This window comes from Equus caballus, chromosome 10 (assembly GCF_041296265.1).
Source record: "Equus caballus isolate H_3958 breed thoroughbred chromosome 10, TB-T2T, whole genome shotgun sequence".
Lineage (NCBI taxonomy): Eukaryota > Metazoa > Chordata > Mammalia > Perissodactyla > Equidae > Equus > Equus caballus.
Window position 1 is genome coordinate 4,092,549 of NC_091693.1, and position 26,655 is coordinate 4,119,203.

General features: G+C 50.8%; 1 protein-coding gene across 5 annotated transcripts in view; it reads right to left on the reverse strand.

Annotated features, from left to right (window-relative positions):
• The window catches only part of SLC7A9 (solute carrier family 7 member 9), a 27,212-nt gene extending 11,099 nt beyond the window's left edge, over positions 1-16,113 (reverse strand). For 2 of the 5 annotated variants that reach the window (XM_070224007.1, XM_023649488.2), the window contains exons 1-10: positions 16,004-16,097; positions 15,319-15,457; positions 12,488-12,635; positions 11,945-12,187; positions 11,350-11,475; positions 11,007-11,106; positions 10,172-10,216; positions 9,550-9,673; positions 8,569-8,672; positions 929-1,025 (exon numbers count right to left, since the gene is read on the reverse strand). In XM_070224007.1, coding sequence (XP_070080108.1) covers positions 929-1,025; positions 8,569-8,672; positions 9,550-9,673; positions 10,172-10,216; positions 11,007-11,106; positions 11,350-11,475; positions 11,945-12,187; positions 12,488-12,635; positions 15,319-15,405 — 1,074 coding nt within the window. In that variant the 5' untranslated portion in view covers positions 15,406-15,457; positions 16,004-16,097. Of the gene's footprint in view, positions 1-928; positions 1,026-8,568; positions 8,673-9,549; positions 9,674-10,171; positions 10,217-11,006; positions 11,107-11,349; positions 11,476-11,944; positions 12,188-12,487; positions 12,636-15,318; positions 15,511-16,003 lie in introns of all 5 variants that reach the window. The other 3 variants (XM_070224004.1, XM_070224005.1, XM_070224003.1) reach the window with 3 other exon arrangements.
• Positions 16,114-26,655: the final 10,542 nt, after the last annotated feature.

A 26,655-nucleotide genomic window follows, 5' to 3' on the forward strand; every position in this document is an offset into this window, starting at 1 on the left:
GTCTGAGGAAGCAGTTTTCCCTGTGGATAAACACTTTAGCAAGAAAGAAACCTCATATGTAGCCCATTATATTTGGGTTTGAACCCTGCCTTGGCTATGGTAGGTATTCTCTTTGAGGCCTGATGGACAGACTTGGAAAAATTTGTGACTCTTTGAAGCTGGGATTTTAAGCAGGAGAAGAACAAAATATGTGTGTATATTGCGCTAACTTCGTAAGTATGACTTTTCCTTCCAGAGAGTTTTCATCATGGGAAAGGGCCCTGGACTGTGAAACTCAGGCTGTCCAGGTCTGGTCTTGACCTGTATTAGCTGCATGGCCTTGGACTTGTAATTTTAAGGGCCTTGCAATTCTGGGTCTGCTTCCTCATCTTCAAAGGGAGTAGGTTGACAGAGAGCAGTGGTTCTCCTCTGGGGTGGGAGGAGGAGTCTGGCTCAGAATCTAGAGCGTGGATGGTCACAGGTGCCCAAGACAGTTGCACACAATCAAGGACTCTCCCCCCACTGAGAAACTCCAATTAGAAGATGTCAAAGGGCCTTCACTGCACAAGGATCCCATGACTTCTAAATTATTGGACCATAACGAGAAGCTCTTGTCAGTAGCCACCTGGTAATAAGCCTTGTTGACCTGCCCCATAAGCTGGTGGGTTTTTATATAGTTGTTCCCAGGGACTGAGAACACACAGATGTACGTGTCAGAAGTGTAGAGGGTACAAGCTTGGAAGACTCAGTGTCTTCACAGATCCATTCAGAACAAGGAGCAGAGGTTGGGTAAACTGTTTGAATTGTCTTGGGCCACTTTATATACCTGTGTCATGTCGAGGACTAAGGGAACCGGGGTCATGCCTAGCAATACAAGTTTACTTCTCCATCCAAACTGAGGGCCCCTCAGCCTGGGAGGGGGTGTTTTTATGGCGGAATTCCTACTTACATAAAAGATGATAGCAGGGGCTGGAGTCAGGCGCCGGACGCTAATGTAAGAGAGCACTTTCATCATGTGGCCTTCCCGGCCAGCAACGTAAACGAGCCTGGAAAAGCAGTGAAACAGAAGTCAGTCAACGAGCGAGCAGGCTGCAGCGCCATCACGGAGCCAGTGTGTCCTCAGCTTCACGAGGAGGGCCGCAGACAAAGAGACCAAGTTGGGACCCTGGCGTCTCCAGTAGGAGTCCAGCCTCTGGAGGGGAGTGAGTTTTGGAGAAGTGAGGAGGTGAATCGCATCCGAGAGGAATGCATCCTGGTGCCGAGGAGTCACCTAAGTCGGGGAGACGGTGGGGATGGTTTGGGGAGGCCCTTTCTAGGAGCAGGTAGCTATCTGAGTCCTAAAAGTTATGCAGGAAACAAATGTGAAACCTAGTCCAGGGCCAGTGGACCCGGTGCTTGGAGCACCTGAGAGAAGCAGACACAGAGTGCCGGCACTTGTAAATCCAAGCTGTACACAACTTCCATATTTTTGAAAAATCAGACAAATTAAGGGCGAGTCAGCAGGTGCAAGCTTAGTTCCCCCAAGAACTCCTGAAGATTCAGTCGTCTGAAAGACTTCAACATGTTAGAAAAAGGGAAGAGGAGTGAAACAATTTCTAAAAAAGTAAAAATGTAGTTAAAAATATAATCGACAGCAATCAAAGACCCTGACTAGCTAAGCAATCCTGAGAAAAAAGAACAAAGCTGGAGGCATCCCAATCCCTGACTTCAAAATATACTGCAAAACTACAGTAATCGAAACAGCATGGAACTGGTACAAAAACAGACACATAAATCAATGGAGCAGAATTGAAAGCCCAGAAATAAAACCACACATCTACAGACAGCTAATCTTTGACAAAGGAGCTGAGAACAGTGGAGAATGGAGAACAATACAATGGAGAAAGGAAAGTCTCTTCAATAAATGGTGTTGGGAGAATTGGACAGCCACATGCAAAAGAATCAAAGTAGACCATTATCTTTCACCAAACACAAAAATTAACTCAAAATGGTTCAAAGACTTGAAGGTAAGACCTGAAACCATAAAACTTGTAGAAGAAAATGTAGGCAGTACACTCCTTGACATCAGTCTTAGAAAGATCTTTTTGAATACCAAGTCTAGTCGGGCAAGGGAAACAAAAGAAAAAACAAACAAGTGGGACTTCATCACTCTAAAGAGCTTCTGCAAGGCAAAGGAAACCAGGAACAAAATAAAAAGACAACCCAAGGGGCTGGCCTGGTGGTGCAGCCGTTAAGTGCGCACATTCTGCTTCAGCAGCCCAGGGTTCACCAGTTTGGATCCCGGGTGCAGATATGGCACTGTGTGGCAAGCCATGGTGTGGTAGGCGTCCCACATATAAAGTAGAGGAAAATGGGCACGGACGTTAGCTCAGGGCCAGTGTTCCTCAGCAAAAAGAGGAGGATTGGCAGGTGTTAGCTCAGGGCTAATCTTCCTCGGGAAAAAAAAAAGACAACCCACCATCTGGGAGAAAGTATTGGCAAATTGTATATATGACAAGGGGTTAATCTCCGAAATATATAAAGAACTCACACAACTCAGCAACAAAAAAACAACCCAATCAAAAAGTGGGCAGAGGATATGAACAGATATTTTTCCAAAGAACATATACAGATGACCAACAGACACATGAAAAGTTGTTCAACAACACTAATCATCAGGGAAATGCAAATCAAAACTACACAAAGATACACCTTACACCCATTAGAATGGCTATAATCACCAAGACAAAAACTAACAAATGTTGGAGAGGATGTGGAGTAAAGGGAACCCTCATCCACTGCTGGTGGGAATGGAGCCACTATGGAAGGCAGTATGGAGATTCCTCAGAAAATTAAAAATAGAAATGCCGTATGATCCAACCATCCCACTACTGGGTATTTATCCAAAGAACTTGAAATCAGCAATTCAGAGAGACTCATGCACCCCTATGTTCATCACAGCATTATTCACAATAGCCAAGACATGGAAGCAATCCAAGTGCCCATCGACCAATGATTGATAAAGAAGATGTGGTATATTTATACAATGGAATACTACTCGGCCAGAAAAAAGACAAAATCATCCCATTCGCAACAGTATGGATGGACCTTGAGGGTGTTATGTTAAGCAAAATAAGGCAGACAGAGAAAGACAAACACCATAGGATTTCACTCATGTGGAAGATAAACAAACACACAGACAAAGAGAACAGATTAGTGGTTACCAGAGGGGAAGGGGTTGGGGGGTGGACACAGGGGTGAAGAGACACATTTATATGGTGACTGATAAATAACAACGTACAACTGAAATTTTACAACATTATAAACTATTATGACCTCAATAAAATTTTTTAAAAATTAACATAGATAACTTAGATACAAGTGAAAAAAATAGAAGCTAGCTCTGAGAAGGAAGCATAGAGAAATGGAAAATGTAGACAGTAAAGTAAGAAAGAGGAAGAAGCTCAAACACATTGAATGGGGGTAATGCAAATTCGGAGAAGAGCGGAGAGCTTTTATAGAATTGAAAACACGCAGCCTGCCATTGAGCCCAGTTCTAGACAAGTAAAAACATACCCTGATCTGAACATTATAGTGTAAGGCAAAAAGGAAGATTTGAAAATCTACTGAATTTAAAAGATTAACTACAAAATGAGAACAAACAGAATAGCAGACATGTCAGAAATAATATTTTCAAAGTGATGAGGAAAATTCATTTTCAGATTAGAATTCTGTGTAGCTAAACTATCATTCAAGACTACTGGCAAAATAAATACATTTTTAGATAAACAATGACTATGAGACATTTACAATTCTCCAGTCCTCCTTGGAAACTATTAAAAAGTCTAGCCCAGCAACAACGACAAAACTGAACTCAGGAGTTGATTGAAGAAGCAATGTTAAGGAAACAGCAATCAAACACGTTGCTGTGTATATATGTATTGTATTTTTTGTTTGTTTTGGTGAGGAAGATTGGCCCCAAGCTAACGTCCATTGCCAGTCTTCCTCTTTTTGCTTGAGGAAGATTGTCGCTGAGCTAACATCTATGCCAGTCTTCCTCTAGTTTGTATGTGGGATGCCACCACAGCATGGCTCGATGAGCGGTGTGTAGGTCCACACCCAGGATGTGAACCTGCAAACCCTGGGCTGCCGAAATGGAGCACACAAACTTAACCACTATGCCACCAGGCCAGCCCGTATATTGGATTTTTTATTTTTGTCATGATGAACTTTTCCTTGCAGGGGTGGGTTTATAAACAAAGTGTAGCTGATACACTGGACGATGTGAAAGGGAGAGTCCTTGTAGGCAAGGGAAGAGAACTGAGATACTGACAGACTCTGTTAGGTATTTGTGTTAAATTTTAAGGGTAATTGCTAAAATAATAGAAACATAACTTCCAGATGAGCAGAAGAAAGAAAGGAATCAAGGAAATATGATGGATAATAAAGCAGGATAAGATTTTTTTAAACCAAGAAAACACAAAGGAATGTGTTAGGACTTAATCCAGCTACAGCAGTAAACACATTGATAGATTCAGCTTGCCTGGCTAGAGACTCTTGGGTTGGGTTTGTTGAAAGAGACACAAACCAAAACCAGATGATGCTGAGAGGCTGAAGATGAAAGGAGGGGACATGTCACCAAAAATAGCAGCCCAGAGACAGCTGATTCAGCAAAATCAATATCAGACAAAATAGAATTCAAGGCAAAAAGAGGGAGAGTTTCTACTGAAAAGGAGCACGGTCTACCAAGAAGATATAAAAAATGGGGGCCCTTGATGGGGCTGGCCCCGTGGCCGAGTGGTTAAGCTCGCGTGCTCCGCTGCAGGTGGCCCAGTGTTTCGTTGGTTCGAATCCTGGGCGCGGACATGGCACTGCTCATCAAACCACGCTGAGGCAGCGTCCCACATGCCACAGCTAGAAGAACCCACAACGAAGAATATACAACTATGTACCGGGGGACTTTGGGAAGAAAAAGGAAAAAAATAAAATCTTTAAAAAAAAATGGGGGCCCTTGAAACATAGAAGGCAAAAATGGACAAAGCCACTGAGAGCAGAAGATTTGAACAGTCAAGGTACAAGCCTGACGATGATACAAACTAGTCGAGGGGCTGGCCCGGTGGTGCAGTGGTGGAGTTCCCACATTCTGCTTTGGCGGCCCGGGGTTTGCCGGTTCAGATCCCAGGTGCAGACATGGCACCGCTTGGCAAGCCATGCTGTGGTAGGCGTCCCACGTATAAAGTAGAGGAAGATGGGCACGGATGTTAGCTCAGGGCCAGTCTTCCTCAGCAAAAAGAGGAGGATTGGCAGCGGATGTTAGCTCAGGGCTAATCTTCCTCAAAAAAAAAACAAAACAAAACTAGTTGACATTAATACACATTATTTTCAAGACCACAGGAAACATTTATAACAACGACAGCAAGCCACAAGGGAAGTCTTTAAACTTCTAAAGAAGTGATGTCATAAAGATCATACACTCTGATTGCAATACAGTAAAATTAGAAGTCAGGAACATAAAGGCCAAAAAGGCCTATCTGTTTGAAACTACATGTTTGCACTTTGAAAAGACAAACACGGTATTAAGTTAATTCCCAGAACAAGTCAGTGGAGCTGGGAAGTAAGGAGATGGAGGGAGACAGACTCAGGATGACATTGTGAATTCACGCTTTAAATTCTACCAGTTCTCCACAAATTACTATATAAATTCCATGCAATTAAAATGCAAGCCGGACTTTGGGAACTGGACAAAATTATGGTAAGTGCCTCTGGAATGCAAGACAGAGAGGGAGCAGTCCCCCAGGGGAGCACCACTTCTCCTAGACTTCGTGTCGCTGAGGCCGTCAACTGTTTACTGAGGATGATGACAGCACAGGAAGACACCTCTCAGTGGAACGAAGGGAGCCAAGCACATTGGGAATGTTAAGGGTGGCATTTCAAACCAGTAGGGCAAAGGCTGGATTACTTAGTAAATACTATTGGGACGACATGGTAAAGGTTTGGGGAAAAGAGTGAGATTTATGCCTCACCTCAAAATACATTCCAGATTATCAAAGAGCTAAAGTGAAATGTAGACGAAAACATAGGTGGGTATTCTTGAAAGGGGAGAGGAAGGTTTGTCTATGGGAGATAGAAAACTCAGAAACCAGTACTCAGAAATCTGGGATTTGACCCCATAAAAATTATATCCAACGTAAGTCAATATAGCACAAGTCCCTGTCTGACCCCCAAGCCGCACAGGTGCAGAACTATACAAAATTAACTCACGATGGCTCATATGCCTAAACCTAAGAGCCACACCTATAAAAGTAGGATAAAACAGAAGAGAAAGCTTTGTGACCTTGGCTTGGGCAAAGGTTCTTATGACAACAAAAGCACGACACATGAAAAAAATGGATAAACTGGACTTTGTCGAAGTTAGAAACATTGGTGTTTCAAACACAACATTGGGAAAATGAGAAGACAAGCCACAGACTGGGAGAAAATATGTGCACATCAGATACCTGATAAAAGACTTGTGTCCAGAGTATACGAAGAACCCTTACAGCTTAGTAATAAGATGACAAACAGCCCGGTTTTAAAAATGGGCAAAAGATGTGAACAGATGTTTCACCAGAAGACACATGAATGGCTAAAAAGCACACAAAAAGATGCTCAGTATCATTAGTCATTAGGTAAATGCGGATTAAATCCACAGTGACATACTAATACCCAGTAGAATAATCAACAATCAAACAAAATTGTCTTTTGACAATAAAAAGACAGTACCAAGTGTTGGTGAGGATGTGGAGAAACTGGAACTCTCTTGCGTTGCTTATACAAAGTAAAATGGAACAACCACTTGGAGAACAGTTAAGCAGTTTCTTTAAAAGTTAATCATAAACTCACTATATGATCCAGCAACTCTATTCCTAGGAATCTATCCAAGAGAAAAATGTATGTCCACACAAAGATATGTGCAAAAATATTCATAGCAGCAGCATTCATAATAGCCCAAACTGGAAACAATCCAAACGTCAATCAACTGGTGAATGGATAAACAAAATGTGGTATAGCCATATAATGGAATACCATTCAGCAATTAAAAGGAATGAACCTAAAAAATAATATGCTAAGTGACAGAAGCCAGATGCAAATGATGTATTGTACCATCTCCTTTAGATGGAATGTCTAGAAAAGGCAAAATTACAGACACACGAGATCAGTGGCTGCCCAGGGCTGGGGGTGGAAGTGGGGAGTAACTACAATTAGAACGTTCTGGGTGATGGAAATGTCCTAGAATTGGATTGTGATGATGCTTGCACACCTGTATACATTTACTAAAATCACTGAATTGTACAATGACAGAGTGAGTTTTATGGTATTTATACCTCAATAAAGCTGTTGAAATTGTGTTTTTATATACTAGCGACAAACTATCAGTAAAAACTGAAAATGTTTACATTTTTAAAAATACCGTTTATGACAGCATGAAAAAATATGAAATATTTCAGGATAAATCTGACAAAATATGCCGATATGCAAAATATGCAAAATATGGATACCGACAACTACTCAAAAAAGCATTTTTGAAAAAAATTAAGACTCAAATAAAGGGAGAGACAGTCGGTGCCACAGACCTGGAGAATCAATGCTTGTGAGCTGCTGGGCCTCTCCAGACTGATGGACAGAGCCCACGCAGTCCTGATCAGAAGCCCTGACGGCGTGTCCGTGGAAACGGACAAGCTGATTCTAAAATTCGTATAGAAATGCAAAGAATCTAGAATAGCCAAAATGCTTTAGAAGAAGAAAAGCTGCAGGGCTGGCACTACCTATCCAGTCTGATACGGCTCGAGAAGGATGCCTTTGTGGTCTCATGTTCCTCCGTTAAGCATCTAAGTGTATCACCTCCGGCAGTCTCACTCAGAAATGTATCCAGTCAGAAGGCTGGACAACCGGGCACAGACATGTTCAAGAAGGTCCCCTGCAGCAGTGTCTCTGAAAGCAACCCCCACCCAGCCCAAGAACGGAAGTGTGTTAGATCATGCTACGTCGTGGAGTGGAACACAACACTGCGGTGAACATCTCCAGGCCAGGGGGTCAGAGGGTTGGCAGGGGCTGGCAAACCGTGCCTGTTTATGCAGATGAAGTGTTACTGGAACACCACAGCCGTTTGCTTTCGTGCTGCAAAGACAGAGTTGGGTAGTTGTGACTGATTACATGGCCTGCAAGCCCAAGATATTCACTGTCTGGCACTTAAGGAAAAGTTTGCCAGTTCCTGATGTAGATTGTGTACATTAACATGAGAACATGTTCAAGCAATATCGTTAGGTGAGAAAAAGCTCCAGGTGAAAAGTACTAGGCGTGAACCAACGCCTCTCACGCTGTGTCACCCAGCTCTGCCTTGTGCTGGAGCTGGCAGCACTGTCCCCCGATGGGGACCCAGGGCCTCGCCTCAGTGGGGCCAGCCGTGTCCAGTGCCAGCTGGTCCACGCTTTTCCCTCCCTTCTCTGGACTCCAGGCTTCCTGCTGGTGCCGTGAAGCAGAGTCCTGAAGATTTCTGCCCCGAGGTTGTCTGCCTCAAGTGTGAGAAGGGCTCTGCGCCCTCTGCCCCACGCAGGTGCGAGGGTCCCCTACCTGCCTGCCGTGAAGCAGGTCCCGTTGGCAGCGCCGATGGTTGAAAAGGCCACGAAGAGCGGGACAACCCAGGAGGCTGGATAGAGAACGCGGTCACCAAACGTCTGGCGAGAGACGGGAGAGGAGTCCCGAGGGGCTTGCATGGCCGCCAAGAGCCCTGCGCCCCAGGAAGGCTGCTGTGCCCCCTAGAGGGCCCGGCCCCACCCCTGAGGTGGGCACAGCCTCTGCCCCCTCCTGGGGAGGAAAGTTGAGGACCACCCAGGAGGAGAACAAGGGGGCCTCTTTCCTCCTTTGCAGAGCATCTTGGCATCCTGTGATGGGCACAGAAACCTCTCCGCCCCCTCTCCGTCATGATTCTTCCTCATTTCAGTGTCCCTTCCTGACCTCCTCAAGCAGAATGACCTTGTTCTCCCTGCCACCTCAGCGCCTCTTCTCACGGTCAGTGACCTCATCCTGACCGAGGCTGCATCTCTCCTTGCGCCCCGTCCTTGTCACCTTATGGTCTGTTCCTGGTCCATTTCCTGTCCTACCCCCACTCCATGAGGCCTCCAGCAGGTGGACCCCACCTGGCTTCTCCACAGTCCCCACAGCCATCCCTCTCGTCCTCACTGCCTCCCTACCCCGCCTACACTCCGCAGTCCATTGTCATCACTCCCTCCTTCACTTGCTGCCTTGCACTTTCTCTCCCTCATACTTGTCTGTCACAACCCAGCCCTGGTTAGGTCCGGCACTGCTCTAGCTATATTCTGCGCCTGTGCTGGGGCCATGGGCGTGCTGGGAAGGCAGAACCGTCCCCCCGCTGGCGGTTAACCTCAGATCTTTAAACCTAGGTCTTTGGTGCTGCCTTAACCCCCTCACTCCCCATCTCTAGATGATTCCTCCCTCCTCCCCTGTGAGGGTGCCTCAGCTTGAGCATTTACACCCTGCCTGTCCCCTTCCTACGGGCCAGAGCACCCTCCCGCAGAGACCCTGGCCACTCACCACGGCCACGGCCTGGGACTGCAGGAGCTCGGTCGCGGTCATCACAGTGAAGTAGGAAACGTTCATGAGGATGTAGCACCCTGTGACCAGCGGGATCCCGATGATGATGGCCAGGGGCAGGTTTCTGGGAGGGGCAGGGACCCGGGGGCCCAGGGTCAGACCAGAGCATCCATGAGAGACCCATGAAATTGTTGTTTTGTCCAGTCCTGTCTCCCCACCTGCCCTGGCCAGCCCTCACCTGCTCCTTGTGGTGGGCTGGGGTCACAGCTGCCCTTCCTGAGGCCCACCCAGACGCAGGGGGCTTGTGGAACAGCAGAGCCCCAGCAGGGCCATGTGACATTTTCAAATGAGAAAGACCCTCCCTCTCTAGGACTTCAGGGCAGTAAAACTGAATTGTTTATAAAGCAAAATAAGCCAGAATGCAGTTAGAGTTCTCCCCTGCTCTCAGCAACCCCTCCACTACCCAAAAGAAACTCTAAAGAACGTGAGTGAGCTTAGAAGAAACCCTGCGCTGTCTGGAAGGGCTCCTGGGCTAACAGGAGGAAGCAGTTCCGCTGTAGCTTAGGAGGAGAGATGAACGCTTGCCTGCCCCTCGTCTCCTGGCCTGACTCAGCTTTCTCACCTGAAAGGGTTTCTAAGTTCTTCTGTGATATAATTGAGCTGATTCCTAGACAAAGAAAAGTAACACGAGTTACAAAACTTTGACTTTCTTTGCTAAGATTGTGAAACACAAAATAATAATTGTTGGTGCCATTTAAGATTCTCCGCCGTAGAGAAAATTCTCCTGCAGGAATTCCAGGGTAATTCCTTTTGGAGAAAGCCCTGGGGATGGCGGCGCTACCAAGGTCTGCACATCTGTTGGGTGAGTCTTTGCTCTTCAAGGGAATCATGTGAATTGTCAACAATTATCGGGAGTAATGAGATCCCAAGGTGCTTTGAAGAAAAGGGAAGATTCTTGATCTGAAAAGAGAATGCAACCTGCGGATGCTTTGCATGTGGGAAAGCCCAGCGTCACGGGTGGCCACACTTCTTCTGTAACGGATGTAACAGAATTTCCTTGACTGAACCCAGTGTTTCCAAGGTTGAAACAGAAGTGCTATGAATATTCTTGCCTTGTCAGGTGCCTGGGCAGCCCTTAATACCTCCAACTCAGCAGAGCCTGTGTGTGTCTGGTGAAGCCGCTGGCACAGGGCTGTGCCCTGCCTGCTCACGGACCACTTTGTCAAGGCTGGTGCCACGTGAGGGGCTGGGAAAGGCACAGGGGTCTCAGTGTCTCTGGGGTCCGAGGAGAACAGAAGGGTGAGGGGTGGGGTGCTTAACAAAAGGGAGACGTGACAGTGAATCTTAGGGTCCTGCCAAACCCCAGCAAGGAGAAGCTGTGGCTTTCCATGGGGTTTCCGTTACGGTAGTCTAGAGGACCCCACGACCAGACTTGTGACGTGTGAGGAGTGCCTTACCATCCGTCATATGCCCAGAGGCCATTGTAAAATGCCAGACTGATGGCTCCCACGGACAGTCTTGTGCCCTCAAAAGAATTTTCAAAATTCCTTGTATTCCCTGTAATTAAGCCAGACAGTGCATAGCGGGTGTCAGCTGAGCAGAGTGGGACTTTGCATCATCCCCGTGTGAAAGAAAGGGATGACTTACGACCTCAGGTTACTAAACAAACTCTGAAAAGTTGGGAAACTAAAGACTTCCTGTTGAATTCCTGCCTTTGAGATATGCTTAGGAGCAAGCCCACCAGAGGAAGAGGAGGTCTGTGCCGTGTGTGGCCCACCCTCCCCTCCAGCCCCAGGTCACCTTGGGCCAGGAGGACAAGTCCACTGATGATGATGATGGCCACGATCACCAGCTTGGCCGCTGTGAACACGTTCTGGACATAGCTGCCCAGCCGCACGCTCAGCGAGTTCACCGTGGTGATAAGCACTGGGAAGAGTCGGGGGGTGGGGGGAGGCAACATTCTGTGTCGATGGGCTCAACAGCTCCCTCCTTTCTTAAGGCCCTGGAAAGAGTCTCCTTTCTATTGCCAGGCCCACCCCAGCCTCCTCTCTCTGGCACCACATTCATCAAATACACCTGATGAGGACCTTGAAATCCAGCTGGGGCTGCCACCCTCCGAGGGCAATGGAGAAGCAGCCAGGCCCCAGCCAAGCGCCACCCTGCAGGACAGCCTGCGGCCACCCCTCCCTGACAGCTCCAACGGCCCGCAGAGCAGGGACACCAAAGGGTGACAGGCTTTGGGCCAAAGCCAGACCCTGCCCTGCTTCTCGCCAGTGCCTCCAGGCCCACTCGGCCTCTTTCTGGACGTGGAGGAGCCGAGGCCAGAGTCCCCCACATCATCTGTGCCAGGACTTTTTTCTGACCCCTGCCCGGGGTGTCAGACTTGGGTACTCACGGATGACAGCGGCAGCCAGGAATTTCACCACAACCTGAGGAGGCTCGCAGCCCGAGTAGAAGGGCGCAGCAACATACTCAGAAAAGCTGAGACAGATGATGGCAAAGGACGAGGGCTTTATGACGAACAGGCTGGTCCAGGAGAAGAGATAGGCGGGAATGGGCCCAAAGGCCTCCATCAGGTAAGGGTACTCGCCCCCGGACTTCGTGATCATCGTACCAAGCTCTGCAAAGCACAGGGCACCTGGAACACGGAGAGGACGGCGTTCCCTGGGCCCCTGGGGAGGTGTGGCCCTGGTCAGAGGGAGCCCTCCTCCCCTCGGGGGCCGTGCTCACAGGGCCCCCCCACTGTGCTCTCTCATTGGACTGCCCTGAGTCCTGGCCATTGGACATGTGGCCATGTCAGTGCAGCCATTTACACCTGTTTGCACACCAGCATTGAAAGGGACCCCAGCAGCAGCAAGGCCAGGACACGCACAGTGCTCGCATTGCCTGTCCCCACATTCAAAAAGGAGCGTTCATTGGGGAGTGGCATCTTTGTTACCCAGTGTTGCAAGAATCCCACAAGCCGCCCATATGATGAGACAGGGCCCCACGGCTTCCGTGTTCCTGAGCACAGACTTGGGGGAAATGAAGATCCCAGAGCCGATGATGGTGCCCACGATGATGCAGATGCCGCTGAGCAGGCCCACCTGGGACGGGAAGGAAGGCAGCGGAGAGTCAGTGCTGCCACCTGGCCCCAGCTCAGGCGGTCTGACCAGCCCTGTCCCTCCGGTGTGGCCGGCACAGCCCCAAACAGGCCTGGGTCCCAGGGGCTTTCACCCCGTGCCGTTGCAGGGGCGACATCGGGGCCCTTTTCCCTGGGCTTTGCTTGTAGTAAATCAAGTCATCCTCGCAACGGCCTCATGAGTTAGGTAAACCATTATCATGCCCATTTTTCAGAGGAGACAATGGAGGCGCAGAAAGGTTACCTTCCTGCCCAGGGTTACACAGCCAGTGTGGTAGACCTGGCTCAGGTCCGATGCACCAGCCACTACCTTTACATCCTTAACAGAGGAGCCCAGGGATGGAGCTGATTTAGCAAAGGTGCCCAACAGGAAAGGCCCTCAGGACTCGCCTCCTGGCTGGGCAGAGCAGAAGGGGGCTCCTCCCCAAAGCTAAGAGTGAAGACAGGGTTGGGGGCCCAGCCAGGGGCGTCAGGGGCTGCAAGTGGGGAGTGGTGGACACCAGAGGCCCCCAGGGACAGGAACACTCGGGGGCTGTGAACTTGCCCGCAAGCCCTTTGTAAGGTGTGATCTGCCCGCCAATGAGACCGGCTCAGACACCACCGTGTGGTTCCATTCCCATGAAGTTCAAGAACTGGCAAAACCAATCCACAGGGAGAGAGACCCAGGGTTGAGGGGCCCACCTGGAAAAGGGCAAGAGGGAAGCTTCCGGGTGATCACTTTGTCAAAACTCATCAAACTGATCACTAAAGATCTGTACATTTCACCGCATGTAAGTTAGACATGAATCAAGGGGGGAAAAACTTTTTAAAAGGAAGAAAATGCCTGATTCAGGCCCCTACTTGTAATGTCAGCCCTCGGAAGCCACGGGCCTGATTTCTGGAGCCCGAGGTGAACGGGCCAGCACTCGCCTGTCTGGGCAGAGGCTGCGGTCAGGGCTGGAGCCCAGGGAACAAGGAAGACCCCAGCTGCGGGCTCGAAGGGACACACGCCTGGGGGCGGGGTCCTGGGGGCAGTGTCAGCGTCCACCGGCCTCAAGGAGGGTGGGCCCCTGGGCGGTCTCAGCTTTCCTCCTCTGTGGCCCTGGCTGGCTCACCCACCTCAGAGCCTCCAGAATCCTCCTCCTGCTGACATCTGCATTCACCCAAAACTGCCTGAGCGGGGCTAGCTCAGCTGTGCCCCTTTCACGGCTGGAAGGGAGGGTGTTGCTGCCCATGAGCTGACTCCTGGGGACCGGAGATCCCAGGCCAACCCACAGTCAAGCTGATTTGGGCTTGGCAAGCCGAAGAGTCGAAAGAAAGATTTCTTGGACTCTCAAGGTCTGGCAGTAGTGCACTTTTATTTAGAGAATAGTGTGGAGTAGCATGGGGACAGGACCCATGGGCAGTCAGAGCTGCTGCCAACATGGGTTGAGGGTAGGGTTAAATTTAAGGCATAGGTATGTGAGTTATCTCTTTACAAGGCAAAGGAAAGAATATGTAAAAAGAGTTGTTAAAATGGTATCAGTGCCAGTGGGGTCTGGTTATTGGGTGGTCTTATAACTTTTAGATAAGAATCAAACCGGATTAAGTAAATGGCAGAAGCCACCACCTTAAATATTATCTTCAGCTAAAGACAAAGGAGGATGTTGGTGGTGGGGGGATCAGTTACATGAGGTTACCAGACAGTAAACAAGAACAAGATTATTATGCAGACTTAAGTCCTTGCCTTCCCCAGTAAGAGTTTCTAGAGATAAGGTCATCCCCCCTTCCTCCTGGTGCAGAAAGGGAGACACCCCCACAGATGGGGACTTCCTTCACAAATGCAACTGTCTTTCATCAAAGGGCAAGCAAATTCTACTCCTCAGAGCCTCCTTCTCGTCTGCAGTTTTTAAAAGTAACCAGCCCAAAATAATCCTCATCAAAGCCACGCCATCCCCCTTGTCACCCCCCAAATCCCTCCTCCATCTCCTCTGCCGCCAGGCCTGGAGCTCCCGGAGGCTCTGCCCAGCGCTCCACCCACTGTCCTGCCCTCCTGCTTGTGCTGGGGCCCTCACTCATCTTAGGACCCCGAAGCCCATCCCTCCATGCCCACCCGCTGCTGTGGTCCACCTGGGCCTGGCGCTGCACAATGTGGAGCCTCGAGCACCTTTCTGCCTCCACTGCCCTGCCCCGCAAAGCTCCCCCTCCCAGCAGAGCCAGCCTGTCTGGCTCTGGCCCCTCTAGGCCACGGCACCCCCAAGTGCAGCCCTTACGCATTCCAGCTCAGAGGGGTCCCCTATGTCACACGCATGTGAGACTCACCACCCAGCTAGACTCGCTGAGACGCAGTGGGAGCATCCCATCACTGGGGGTATTCGAACAGAAGAGGAACAGATACTTCATGAAGACGGTACAGAGGGGACTCAACCATCAGAAGGTCCTCTCTGACCATCCCTGAAGAGGCCTGAGCTGCCACTGGCCCTCCGGACGCCTGCCCGGCACACAGAAGCACATATGTATTAACTTCACGAGAAAATGTGGAGTTCACTGGCGAGAGGGAAGGAGGTGAGGCCAAGGAATCTTTCATGTAGAAACAGACTGACAAATCAGACTGCCGGGTCCTCTCCCACCGCTGCTGATTAACATGAACACAGCCCTGCTTGATGGGGCGGGCCTGCCGGGCGCCTTACCTCCTTCTGGAGACTTGTGGTCTTGGGTTCGTTACTCTGGATCGACTTCTCGTCCTCTCTCCTTTTTCTCAGGCTGGGCTCCTCCATTTTCTGCTCCTGCCGGTTCTAGGAGGCCACGGGCCTTGGTTCCGCAAACGCTCTGGCAGACAAGACGCGATTGGAGCTCAGCGCGGGCTCTTCCCGTTAACGCATCTGTGACGTGGAGCCGACGCCCAGAGCAGATTATTAGCTACTGTTGCAGGAACTGCCCTTGTCAATCCCTTAGGGATAACCTGCTCGACCCCAGGAACGACAATTCATCGTGACTGCTGTTCAGGCCTCTGACGGACAAGGAGCCTCTGCGCTCGGTTCCAGACCTCCCCGTCAGATCCCAGGCTCCAGGCTCACCGCCTGCGCTGTCTCCCAATCCTCAGCAAAGACATGCTTGGAAGTCATTCTGCCTCCACAGTCCACAGAGGAAGGAATGTTTTTCTTGTAATTACTTCCCAAGATTAAGGCACCTTGTGCGTAAGAGCCCCACAGTATACATGTTTTCCCTTTGAGTGATGCAAGGAATGAAAAGAGCTGCTGAGGAAAATAAGCTCCAGTCCGAACTAGTGGATGGTCATTTCCTGTCCACTTTCTCTAAACAAAGTCCCCCTCCAGGCCCCGGCCAGGTGAGGGGCGACCTTCCCCTCATCCTTACCTTCTGCCCGACACTGCAGAGGCAGGGAGCTGCCGGCTGGCTGACCGTCTGCGTCTGCCTGGTCGTGCCCTGGGAATGGCCATGTCTTGTGCCCAGGAGCAGAGGAAGCCAGAAGGTACAGAGGTCAAGAAAGGTAATTATTAAACACCTTTTCTTATTTTTAGCGATGAAGCTTGGATATATCGCACAAAAAGGGGAGGGTCGGGCAAGCCAGTTTCTCTCCAAAAATGTTTTTCGTTTTGTTCATTTGTGTCTAGGTCAATTCGTATTCCTTAGCCACATTCCCCCAAAACAGCTGCATCATGGAAGGAGAAATCTCCCTAAGGACTGGAACCAGAGGAGATAAACTTTGGAACTAACTCCTTTATTACCTTAATAGGCTCTATTTACAGCTCCAGTCAGCCAGCACCAACAGTCACGCCACACAGGTAAGTCCCCAGATGTTTTCCTCCCACTGTGGAATTTTCTCCCAGAGTCCTCCATCTGCCTTCCACCTAGCGCTGACCAGGCGGGCAGGACCGTGAGCAAGTCTTTCGCACTCACCTTTGGGGGTGACTGGGTTTCGGCACCACCTGGAACCACAGGAGAGTTTGGGAAATTGGGACGGGCAGTGAAGCCTCCCACAGGTCCTGCCCATCTGTGCGTGTGGCTGGGGCCGTGCGCCCCTGGGGTCTGGGGGCGCTGATGCACAGCAGGCCAGGCTCACGTTCACTCAACTGCGGGGTGGGAAGGGGGCGCAAATGGTCATCAGTTCCACACTCTAATGTCCCTGATGGGGAAACTGAGGCCCCAGAGAGAATGAAGTACGTCGAGGCCACAGAGCTCTGGCCTTCTCCAAGAGGAAGCAGAGGGGCTTCAGTTGCCCACACAGGGGCTGGGACAGACCCTCCCCCCACCCCCAAACACAAAGGCTGGCTCCAGAGGCAGCTCTAATCCTTCATCTCAGATAAGGCCTTCCTCTGGGATGGAAGAGCCCAGCCCGAAGCATTGTTGCTCTTATCACAGCCATCTCTGCTGGCTCAATAGCATCCCAGGGATCCAGAGACCAAAGGTCACAGGACAGAGCTGGGTGGGTTCCCGGGGGTCACTTAGGGAGCACTTTGGGGCAGGCCGACCTGAGAGCGGGGCAATTTCTCTGGGTGGTCTCTTAAAGCCATCGGGAGGGTGTGGGGACCCTTGCCATCCAGTCAAAGTCCTGATGTAGAAGTGTGTTGGCTGCCCCCTTAGTGGGGCCAGGCCTGCTCATCAGGGCACCTGCCCCACTGCCCGCCACGCCCAGAGCCCCAAGCAGAGTGTTCATCATCCAGAGCATGGAGGCCAAAGGGCCTGCAGCCCTAGCCAGCCGCTGCCCGCAGGCTTGTTTGAGTTGCTCCTAAAAGTGTTCGCTAACACTGCAGCAGGAACGTGACATTGGGCCCATCCATATTTACAAGGCTCCAGAGTACTCCCTGGATCTGGAGGCAACTCAAGGTTGCCCCCAGAGGGCGAATATTCTAACAGAAACTGTAAAGGGGTAGGGTGTGGTGGTGGGTGGGAGGGCTGCCACCAGCCATGTGGCCTTGGGGTCACTTGTTCTCTCTGCAAGCATCACCTTCTGAATCTGTAAGAGGGGCTCCTACTGGCCCCCCTGGACCCGGGGGATTGCAGAAGCCTCTGCGGTAAACTCGGCCGTCTGCTGATGCAGAGGATCTGGTCTTCTCGGGCTGCCACCAAGTGCGGACTTTGGAAGGTCCGGGCGTGGGGATCCTTAGCTGAGGGTCAGAAGTCTGCCTCAGTGAATCGTTGGTCCATGGTGAGCATTTCTTTTCATAAAGCTGTTGCTGCTGCCTTTTTGCTTTTCCCCAGCAGAGTGAGTTTTCAACCAATTATCTTAAGGTTTTTTTTTTTTTTTCCTCAGGGAAAATTATCTGGATTTGTTTAAAAAACACGATTTGGTCTGCCAATTATTCTTTAGGAAGAATGAAATAAGAATGTGTCTCGTGGTGCATCCGGCTCTTCGACCACGGGGCTGACGTTTTACCTCGTGCAGTCGATTCCCTCCTACAGTCATTTCCTAAGAAGTTTCATGGTATTTTTTCCATCCAACTCCATTATTTCGTAAGTTTCTGCTAAAGCTCTTCACTTCACTTTCAAACTGTGCTTTCTCCAATTGCCAAGATGCTTGCAGTTTGAACATAGCCACCTCTGCATTTTATTTCATCGTCTTATATTTGGTGCATGTGTGCCTCCGTTCTCCTGGGATGTTTTCGAAAGATGTGTGGAGCCCGGCGGTGAATCCATTTCTCCCCAGCACCTTGGTTTCTTGTCCTCTGATCCACCTACCACCACAGCAGAGGCAGAGTCAGACATCTGGACAGATGCTGGATCTCCCTTTACCACTTAACGTTTGTTCCAGACCTGCCTTCAAGTTTTCAAACTTTCTTCTGTTCTCCCTAAGTTCCCTCGGTCCTATTCCTTCCCGCTGCCGCCAACTGTAGTGCAGAGCTTTGGGGGGACCCAGAAGCCTGTAGAACAGGTGTTTACTTACCTACCTGAATTCCAACCAGAAGAACCCATAAAGAGTCAGTGGAATGTGCAAAGTCTTCAGATGTCATGGACTTACAGTCAAACCATAAAACCATTAGCAAGGAAAGCACCATTTAAATACTTATCTGGGAAACAATCTACTTCTATATATATCCAAGAACTGCTGGGATAGTGCAATTCTACCTTAGGACTTTGTCCATCATCTTTTTTTCTGGAGATATAACAGACATATAACATTAGTTCCAGGTGTACAACGTAATGATTCAATATTTGTATATATTGCTAATGATTACTACAAGAAGTCTACTTAACATCCATCACCACTCATAGTTTCAAAATTTTCTTTTCTTGTGATGAGAACTTTTAAGATTTACTCTTAGCAACTTTCAAATTTGCAATATGGTATTATTACTGGAAGTTTCTAACTTTGATCACCTTCATGACTTTGTCCAACACCCCCAGCCTCTGGCAACCGCCAATCTATTCTCTGTATCTACGAGTTCAGTATGTTTGTTTTTTAAATTTTTTTAGATTCCAGATATATGTGAGATTGTACAGTATTTATCTTTCTCTGTCTGACTTATTTCACTTAGTGTAATGCCCTCAAGGTCCGTCCATGTTGTCACAAAAGGCAAATTTCCTTCTTTTTTATGGCTCATGTTCCATTGTGTATATATATACACACCACATCTTCTTTATCCACGCATCCATAGATGAACACAAGTTGTTTCTTGTGAATCTTGACTATTGTGAATAATGCTGAAGTGAACATGGGGTGCACACACCTTTTCAAGTTAGTTTTCTTTTTCTTCAGGTAAATACCCAGAGGTGGAACAGCTGGATCATACGGTGGTTCTATTTGTAGTTTTTTGAGGAAGCTCCATACTGTTTCCCATAGTGACTGCACCAATTTACTTTCCCACCAACAGTGCACAAGGGTTCCCCTCCCTCCGCATCTTCGCCAACACTTATTATTGCTTGTCTTTTTGGTAAGAGCTATGCTAACAGGTTTGAGGTGGTATCTCGCTGTGGTTTTGATTTGCATTTCCCTGATGATTAGTGATGCTGAGCACCTTTTCACGTGCCTATTGGCCATCTGGTTGTCTTCTTTGGAAAAATGTCTGTTCAGATTCTCTGCCCATTATTTTTTTTTTAAGATTGTCACCTGAGTTAACAACTGGTGCCAATTTTTTTTTTCCCTGCTTTTTTCTCCCCAAATCCCCCCAGTACATAGTTGTATATTTTAGTTGTGGGTCCTTCTAGTTGTGGCATGTGGGACGCCACCTCAACATGGCCTGGTGAGTGGTGGCATGTCCGTGCCCAGGATCCGAACCCTGAGCCACTGAAGGGGAGCGTGCGAACTTAACCACTCGGCCACAGGGCCGGCCCTCTGCCCATTTTTTAATTAGATTGTTTGTTCTTTTGCTATTGAGTTGTATGAGTTCTTTATATATTTTGGAAATTAACCGCTTATCAGATATGTGATTTGCAAATATCTTCTCCCAGTTGGTAGGTTGCCTTTGCATCTGTTGGTGGTTTCCTTTACTGTGCTGAAGCTTTCTAGTTTGACGTCCCACTTGTTTGTTTTTGCTTTTGTTGCCTTTGCTTTTGGTGTGTTCGCCATTTTTATGTGTTCCAAGTAACATGATTTTTCATGGATAACCTCCTTGGGGAAACCAGTACTCTATTTCAGAGTTTCATCTATTTTTTCTAAAATGTGACTCCCTGCCCTGCTCCCTAACCCCACACCTTGTCACCATTGCCCCTTTCAGCCTGTGTTCACGAGTGGTGGAAGGGTGGGTAGTTGGCAGGGTCAGGGAAAGAGGGTTCCAGTAATCACAGGTCTCTAATGCTCTTTAATAAAGAGTGACTATTTTTGGTAATCTTTTTTCTATCTGCCCAGCATCCACCTCTGAGGGGAACTGGCCCTCCTGTGAGATTCTGGTGGGCCATCAACCAAAGAACCCCACTGCCTCCAGCCTCAGGGGAGGGCTCGTGACCCCAGCTCAGCCAAGAGGACACCCTTCGCCGGGAGTTTGTGTCCTGCCTGGAGAAGTTTGGGGAAGGTCGACAGTGTCCCACCACTGAACCCCAGGCCTGTCCTGGTTTCCGTCCTTCTCAAAACATGTTGTGAGGCAGCCAGAGTACATTCCAAAATAGTTCCCTCTTTACCTTAACATTAGGCAGTTTCTGTTGCTTGTAACCCAACCTCGGTTTGCTATGTAGACTACACACGGATCCTTCACTTTCAAAGAATTATTTTTTAATTAAAAAATATCCAGGACCCTGCTGAACAGAGTGAAATGTTGATGATGCTCCAGGGAACAGATGCCCCTGGTGACCTCAAGGGGGCAAGTGCTGGCACCTCAGTGGCAGGAGTTAGTTGAAAAGAGGGGTGGCCACCTGCGCTCCTGCTCTCCTCGTACACCGTCCTTAACAAGCGTTTTCACGCGGGGAGACCGAACACACGGGGATGGTGAGCAAGGGAGACAGAGCACCCGGCATGGAGACGGGGAGCCAGCCTCTGAGCCCTCAGTGGCAGGGCTCTTCACCCTTTCAAGGAGGCTGCCTCGTGGATTCCTCTGATTTGAAATCCACTTTGTCAGCCCAGCTGGGGTCCTCACCAACTACCTCGGTCCTGCTGTTTGGAGACACTGCGCCAGTCAAAGCAGCCCAGCGGGGCCCTGCAAGCATATATAAGCTAGAAGGAAACCCTCCATCCCCCCACCCAACCTCACGGCCCCCACCCACCCCACCCCTGTCAAAAATGAGGAGACGTCAAGCCTGGGAGGACTGGGAAGGGCAGAAAGTTGCCCATCCAGACCGGGACCCCCCACCCATGGGACTCACTGACCCCAGGACACCCGATAAGGCACAGACCAGCCATGTCCCCTCTGCCCTCCCAATTGCCAGCTACTCTAACTGCTGACATCAGCTCAGCTCAGAGCAGAGGGCTGCCAAGGACCTGGCCACACTGAGCACTAACACCCTCCCCCCTGCCCCGACTCCTCCCGCTGCAGCCTCCCAGCCTGCCCTGTGGTGTTTTGGTTGGATGACGTTTCTGATCTTTAAAGAGGATTCAGATCTCAGCTCAGCACCCAGGAGGCTCCAGCATCCCAGCCTGGGGAGGGCACTCCGAGCCCACGCTGACGGCTGCCGCCTTCCACTCCTGCAGACAGAGCCTGGGATGAGGGACCCAGGCCCAGCCGGCTGAGCACCAGGCCAAGTGCCGGCAACTCTTCCTTAAATCTCCTTCTCTGGCCACTCTTTACTGACCACACTGAGCGCTAGGGAGGGTGTGGAGCGAGCAGAACTCTCACACGGTGCCTGCCGGTGGGAATGCAAAATGGTGCAAACATCTAGGAAATAGGCCTGGCGATTTCTTTTTTAATTGAGGCAAAATATATACAACATAAAAGTACCATTTTAGCCATTTTTAAGTGCTCAGTTCAGTGGCATTAGGCACATTCACGTTGCTGTGCAACCATCACCAGCATCCATCTCCAGAATTTTGTCACCTTTCCAAACTGAAACTCTGTCCCCCAGCCGCTCCTTCCCCAGACCCTGGCAGCGTCATTCTGCTGTCTCTGTGAATCTAGGGACCTCGTATGAGGGGAACCGTACAGTATTTGTCCCTCTGTGCTGGCGGCTTCTCTCACAAACATACATGGACTCCATGACGCAGCAAACCAGCCCTAGGGGTTCACCCAAAAGATCTGAAAACATCCGTCCCCATAAAAATCTGTGTACACGTGTTCACAGCAGCTTGATTCATAACGGTCTCACATTGGAAACAACCTAAATGTCCGTCAATGGGAAAATTGCTAAACGAATTGCATATTCATAAACGGAATCCCATTCAGTGATAAAAAGGAATGAAGTCTGCTGACAGGTGCCTCAGCCTGGATGCATCTCAAAACCACGACGTCAGGCCATGGAGCTGGACACGCAGAGTCAGCCTGCATGCTTCCACCCGTATGAGGTTCTACGACAAGCAGGACTAAGCTATGGGGATAGAAGTCAGAACTGGAGGAGCGCCCTCTGAGTGGACAGAGCACCGTGGACTTGTGTTGGGGAGGGACAGGTGTGGAGACAAAGTGCCTCGTCCTCCAGGGCACGTGCTGGCGAGTGGAGTCTGGGCTAGATTTTAGCCCCACTCACCCCTTGCCTGGGTGCCTTTGTGCAGTGCACAACCTCACGGGGTGGCCCTGCAGTCTGTCCTGTTTAGTGAATGGTCCATTCTGTCATGAGCTGCTTATACATTTATTGCCCTTTCTGTGTCTGTATAACAGCTTCTTTCATTGATTAAGTCACTGATGCGTGCCACAGTGGCGGGAGGAAGGCCACTGGTTTGAGGGCCAGTGGTCCCAGGACTGAAGCTCACCAGGGCTGTGGGGGGAACTGTGGACGTGTGAGTCACGGGCAGATCCATGCAGGGGGAGCGTGGACAAGAAGAGATGGGGCTAAGGACCCAGCATTTAAGGAACGAGTGGAGCCAGGAGAGCGCAGCACCGCTGGGCCCACAGCCACAGTGGCCTCGCTGAGCTGCAGGCAGCTGGGGCCTAGTCAGCAGTGGAGTGGAAGCTTCAGAGATGGCAGGGCAGCAGCCAGGCTGGGGCCGAGCAGAGCGCCAGGGGCTGGGCTCTCCGCAGAGACCCGAGACGGTGGGGTCCAGGAGAAGTTTCTCCTTCAGAGGGACACACCTGAGGAGTCTGCACTGCTGATGGGAAAGCCTGCGTCGGGATGGAGGTTGCCCAGAGGGAGCTGGACTTCAGGTCGGGGAGTATCTAGGAGTGTGTGAACGCCCTCCCAGATGGAGGGAACCCCACCTGCTGAGCCCAGCAGCTTGAGGAGTCAAGGAGGTGACAGTCAGCCAGTCTGAGGCGACGAGTGGGTCCACCCCGGACAGTTCACAAGCCTTGGGAGCAGGATTTGCTTCAGCTCCTGCCCCCTTCTGCCCATTTCCGCTGGTTCCACTTTGAAAACCCTGCCTCTGTCGGGGGGCACCACAGGGCCAGTGCTGAGCAGTCACAGATGCTGGTTGAGGCAGGGGACGAGCCAAAGGCCCGCAAGGGAGATCTGACCTCCCTTCCCTCAGACTCCTCCTCCCCCCTCGCCTCGGGGCCTTTGCACGACTTGCTTCTCCGACACCGCTCCTGCTTGAATTGCTTGAATTGCGGAGGCCCTTCCTTGAGAAGCACTTTCTGTGGACTCAGCATAGAGTCCCTCACTCGTCAGGGCAGGCATCCTTCTCCGCCCTGGCGCTTGTCATAAAGTCTTCAGCGCTCGCGGCACGTGTGCGCCCGGGCCCTCCCCAGCCCCGCAGACGTGCGCGCGCAGCAGCCAGGCGGGCTCGGCCGCGTGGCGGGGGGCGCGCACGCGTGGCGGTGGAGCTCCGTCCGGGGCAGACCGGCCTCCGCGGACGCGCGGGGGACACGCCGGGGCCGGACGGACGTGCCTTCCTCCGCAGCCGTCTGCGGGCCCCGCCGACCGAGGCAGATAAACGGAAGGCCCTCTGCGCCGCGAGAAGCGTCCCGCCGCTTCCATCCCTGGACAGGAGACGGGCGGGCGGGGTGCCCCCCGGACCTCCGCTCGGGCCTGCGGGCGCCCCAGCCCCGGGAGAGGGGGGGCGGGACGAGGGCCCCGTGTGCCCTCCGCGCTCGCGGCGCCGCAGGCGGCCGCCCGGCAGGGCTCCCCGGGGCCCGAGAGGCCGAGCTGGAGCTGGGCCTCCCCGCCCGCTCCCCGGATCCGGGCGGCCGCGGCCCTGGTGCGACCCAGGGCTTGACGGCGGGATCGGGACTAAGTGCATCAGCTTTCTGGTAAGAATGATGGAGGTGATTCCGAAGAAAGAGCTAGAAGAGGGGCCAGTGGCTGCCTCGGAGGAGGAGCTCCAGGGCAGGGCGTCGCTGCCGGTCCCGTCTGTGGCTTTTGTCGCGGCCCCTCCCCGCCCGCGCCCCCCTCTCCCCCTCCACTCCCTCTCCCCTTCCCCCAGTCCCGCCGAGAAGCCGCCCTGGGTGGTCTCGGCACACTTTTCTGGACTAAAGGCCTGTGCGCTCTCGGCGTGCTCCCTGCTCCCTGCTCCGTGGCTTGTCCTTCCACTTGGGTAAAAGGTGTTAATTGATGGAGTCAAATGTTTCTCTTTTCCTCTGTGGTTAGTGCTTTTTGTATCCTGTTTAAGAAACCCTTCCTTGACCCAAAGTCATGACTTATCTTCCAGAACTCGGGTTTGCTTTCGCATTTAGGTCTATAACAGCACTGTCCCAGAGAAATGTAATGTCAGCCGCAAATGTAATTTTAAATTTCAATTTTTCTAGTGGCCACATTGAAAAAAAGGTGAAATTAATTTTAATATTTTATTTAACCTAATACATACAAAATGGTATTATCTCAATATATAATCAATATAAAAATTATTAGTGAGGTATTTTACATTCTTTTCATACCAAGTCTTCCATATCTGTGTATATTTTACACCTGTAGCACATCTTAATTCGGGTCCTAGATTTTATCAGAAATACGTGGCCTAACTTCATAAAACTCATAGTTGAAAAGGTAGGTTCGCACAGCCATGTGTCCTAACACACATCAGAGTACTCCTGTAGGGGCCGGCCTGGTGCATAGTGGTCAAGTTCCCATGCTCCACTTCTGCCGCCCAGGGTTTGCAGGTTCAGATCCTGGTGCTGACTTACACACCGCTAGTCAAGCCATGCTGTGCTGGGTGTCCCACGTACAAAACAGAGGAAGACTGGCACAGATGTTAGCTCAGAGACAATCTTCCTCACCAAAAAAAAAGTTTTCCTGTAACTGCACCAAGACCCTGCTTGCTCTGGAAACGCGACTGGGGTGCTGCCCCAGCTGTCTGTCTGTTCAGAGCACTTAGCATGGTCAGTGAGTACGTCTGCCTTCCTCATTGCTATTGTTCTCAACAAACAGTGCACACAGATAAGCACCCAGTGTATATCTGCTGAATAAATGAGTTACATAGACAATAAAATTTGAATTTTCCCCTTCTTTAGCGTGGATGACCCACTGCTCTGCCTAGAATGGAGCTATTGGAAAAGGGCAGGTCTCCCTTTCTTCTCAGAGGCTGAGGGGCAAAGGAGTCACTTGGGATCCCACGGCCCCTCTGTATGGGCTGACAGCCGCTCACTTGCTCTCATGCCCACCCACACTCCGGCCCCTCTCCACTTGGCCCTGACTTCCCAGGGCTGCTTTTTAATGATGCCAAGGGCAGCAGGGCTCACTTGAGGTCCTGGGTCATGTTTACAACTTTACCTGGGGTTACTGTCAACCTGGTTGGGACGTTTCTGACGCCACAGAACCTCACCAGGACCGAGAGGGAAGAGCCTGCGTTCCAGCTCAGAGAGGAACGTGCAGCGAGACGTGGAGCAGGAGCACCCCCTGCAGTCCAGCTCCCCTTGGACCTGGCTGACCTCGTTGCCCACCCCAAGTGCCAGCCCCAAAGCCCTCCTGCTGCTCCTGCTGCAGCGTTCCTGCCTGTGCTCACACTTCCCGCTGCCCGTCTCCAGCTCCCGGGACCCTGTCTGCTCTGCAAGGCCCAGGCCGTTCGGCTTCTCCGTGAAGTGCCCCAAGTCCGCTCTCCGTGCCTCTCGGCCACCGTGTCTTGCGCTGCCTCACCCACCCCACCCTCCTTTGCATCCTGGACACTGAGCTCCCCTGTCCACATCCTACAGCCCCGCAGGAGGCGGGCCGAGCCCACGAGCAGCACGACCCCGCCTGCCTGGTCACCGTGTGCTCCAGGGGTCCCAGACTTGCAAAGTACATTCGTAATGGGTAGTAAACTTCAAGCAGAAATGTAAAAATGTTCATTTCTTAAGGGAATAAAATGTTCTCATAAAAGGCAGGAAAAAGGGACAAGTGGTTCTCTAGGGGATGTGACAGCAGCAGTGTTCCCATGGACAGCCCCCCACCCCCGCACAGGTGTGGAAGGGCAGACACTCAGGCTGCTGCCACCCTCCAGCTGGTCCACAGATGATCGGACAGTCGGCACAAACCCCCTTGAAATAACATCCAAGTCGTCTGCTGGGCCCTCTTCTGGGAAGATGATCCATAGTTTTAAACCCTGGTGAGTCTTTCTACCCCGGTAAAATGAAAATAAATGAGAA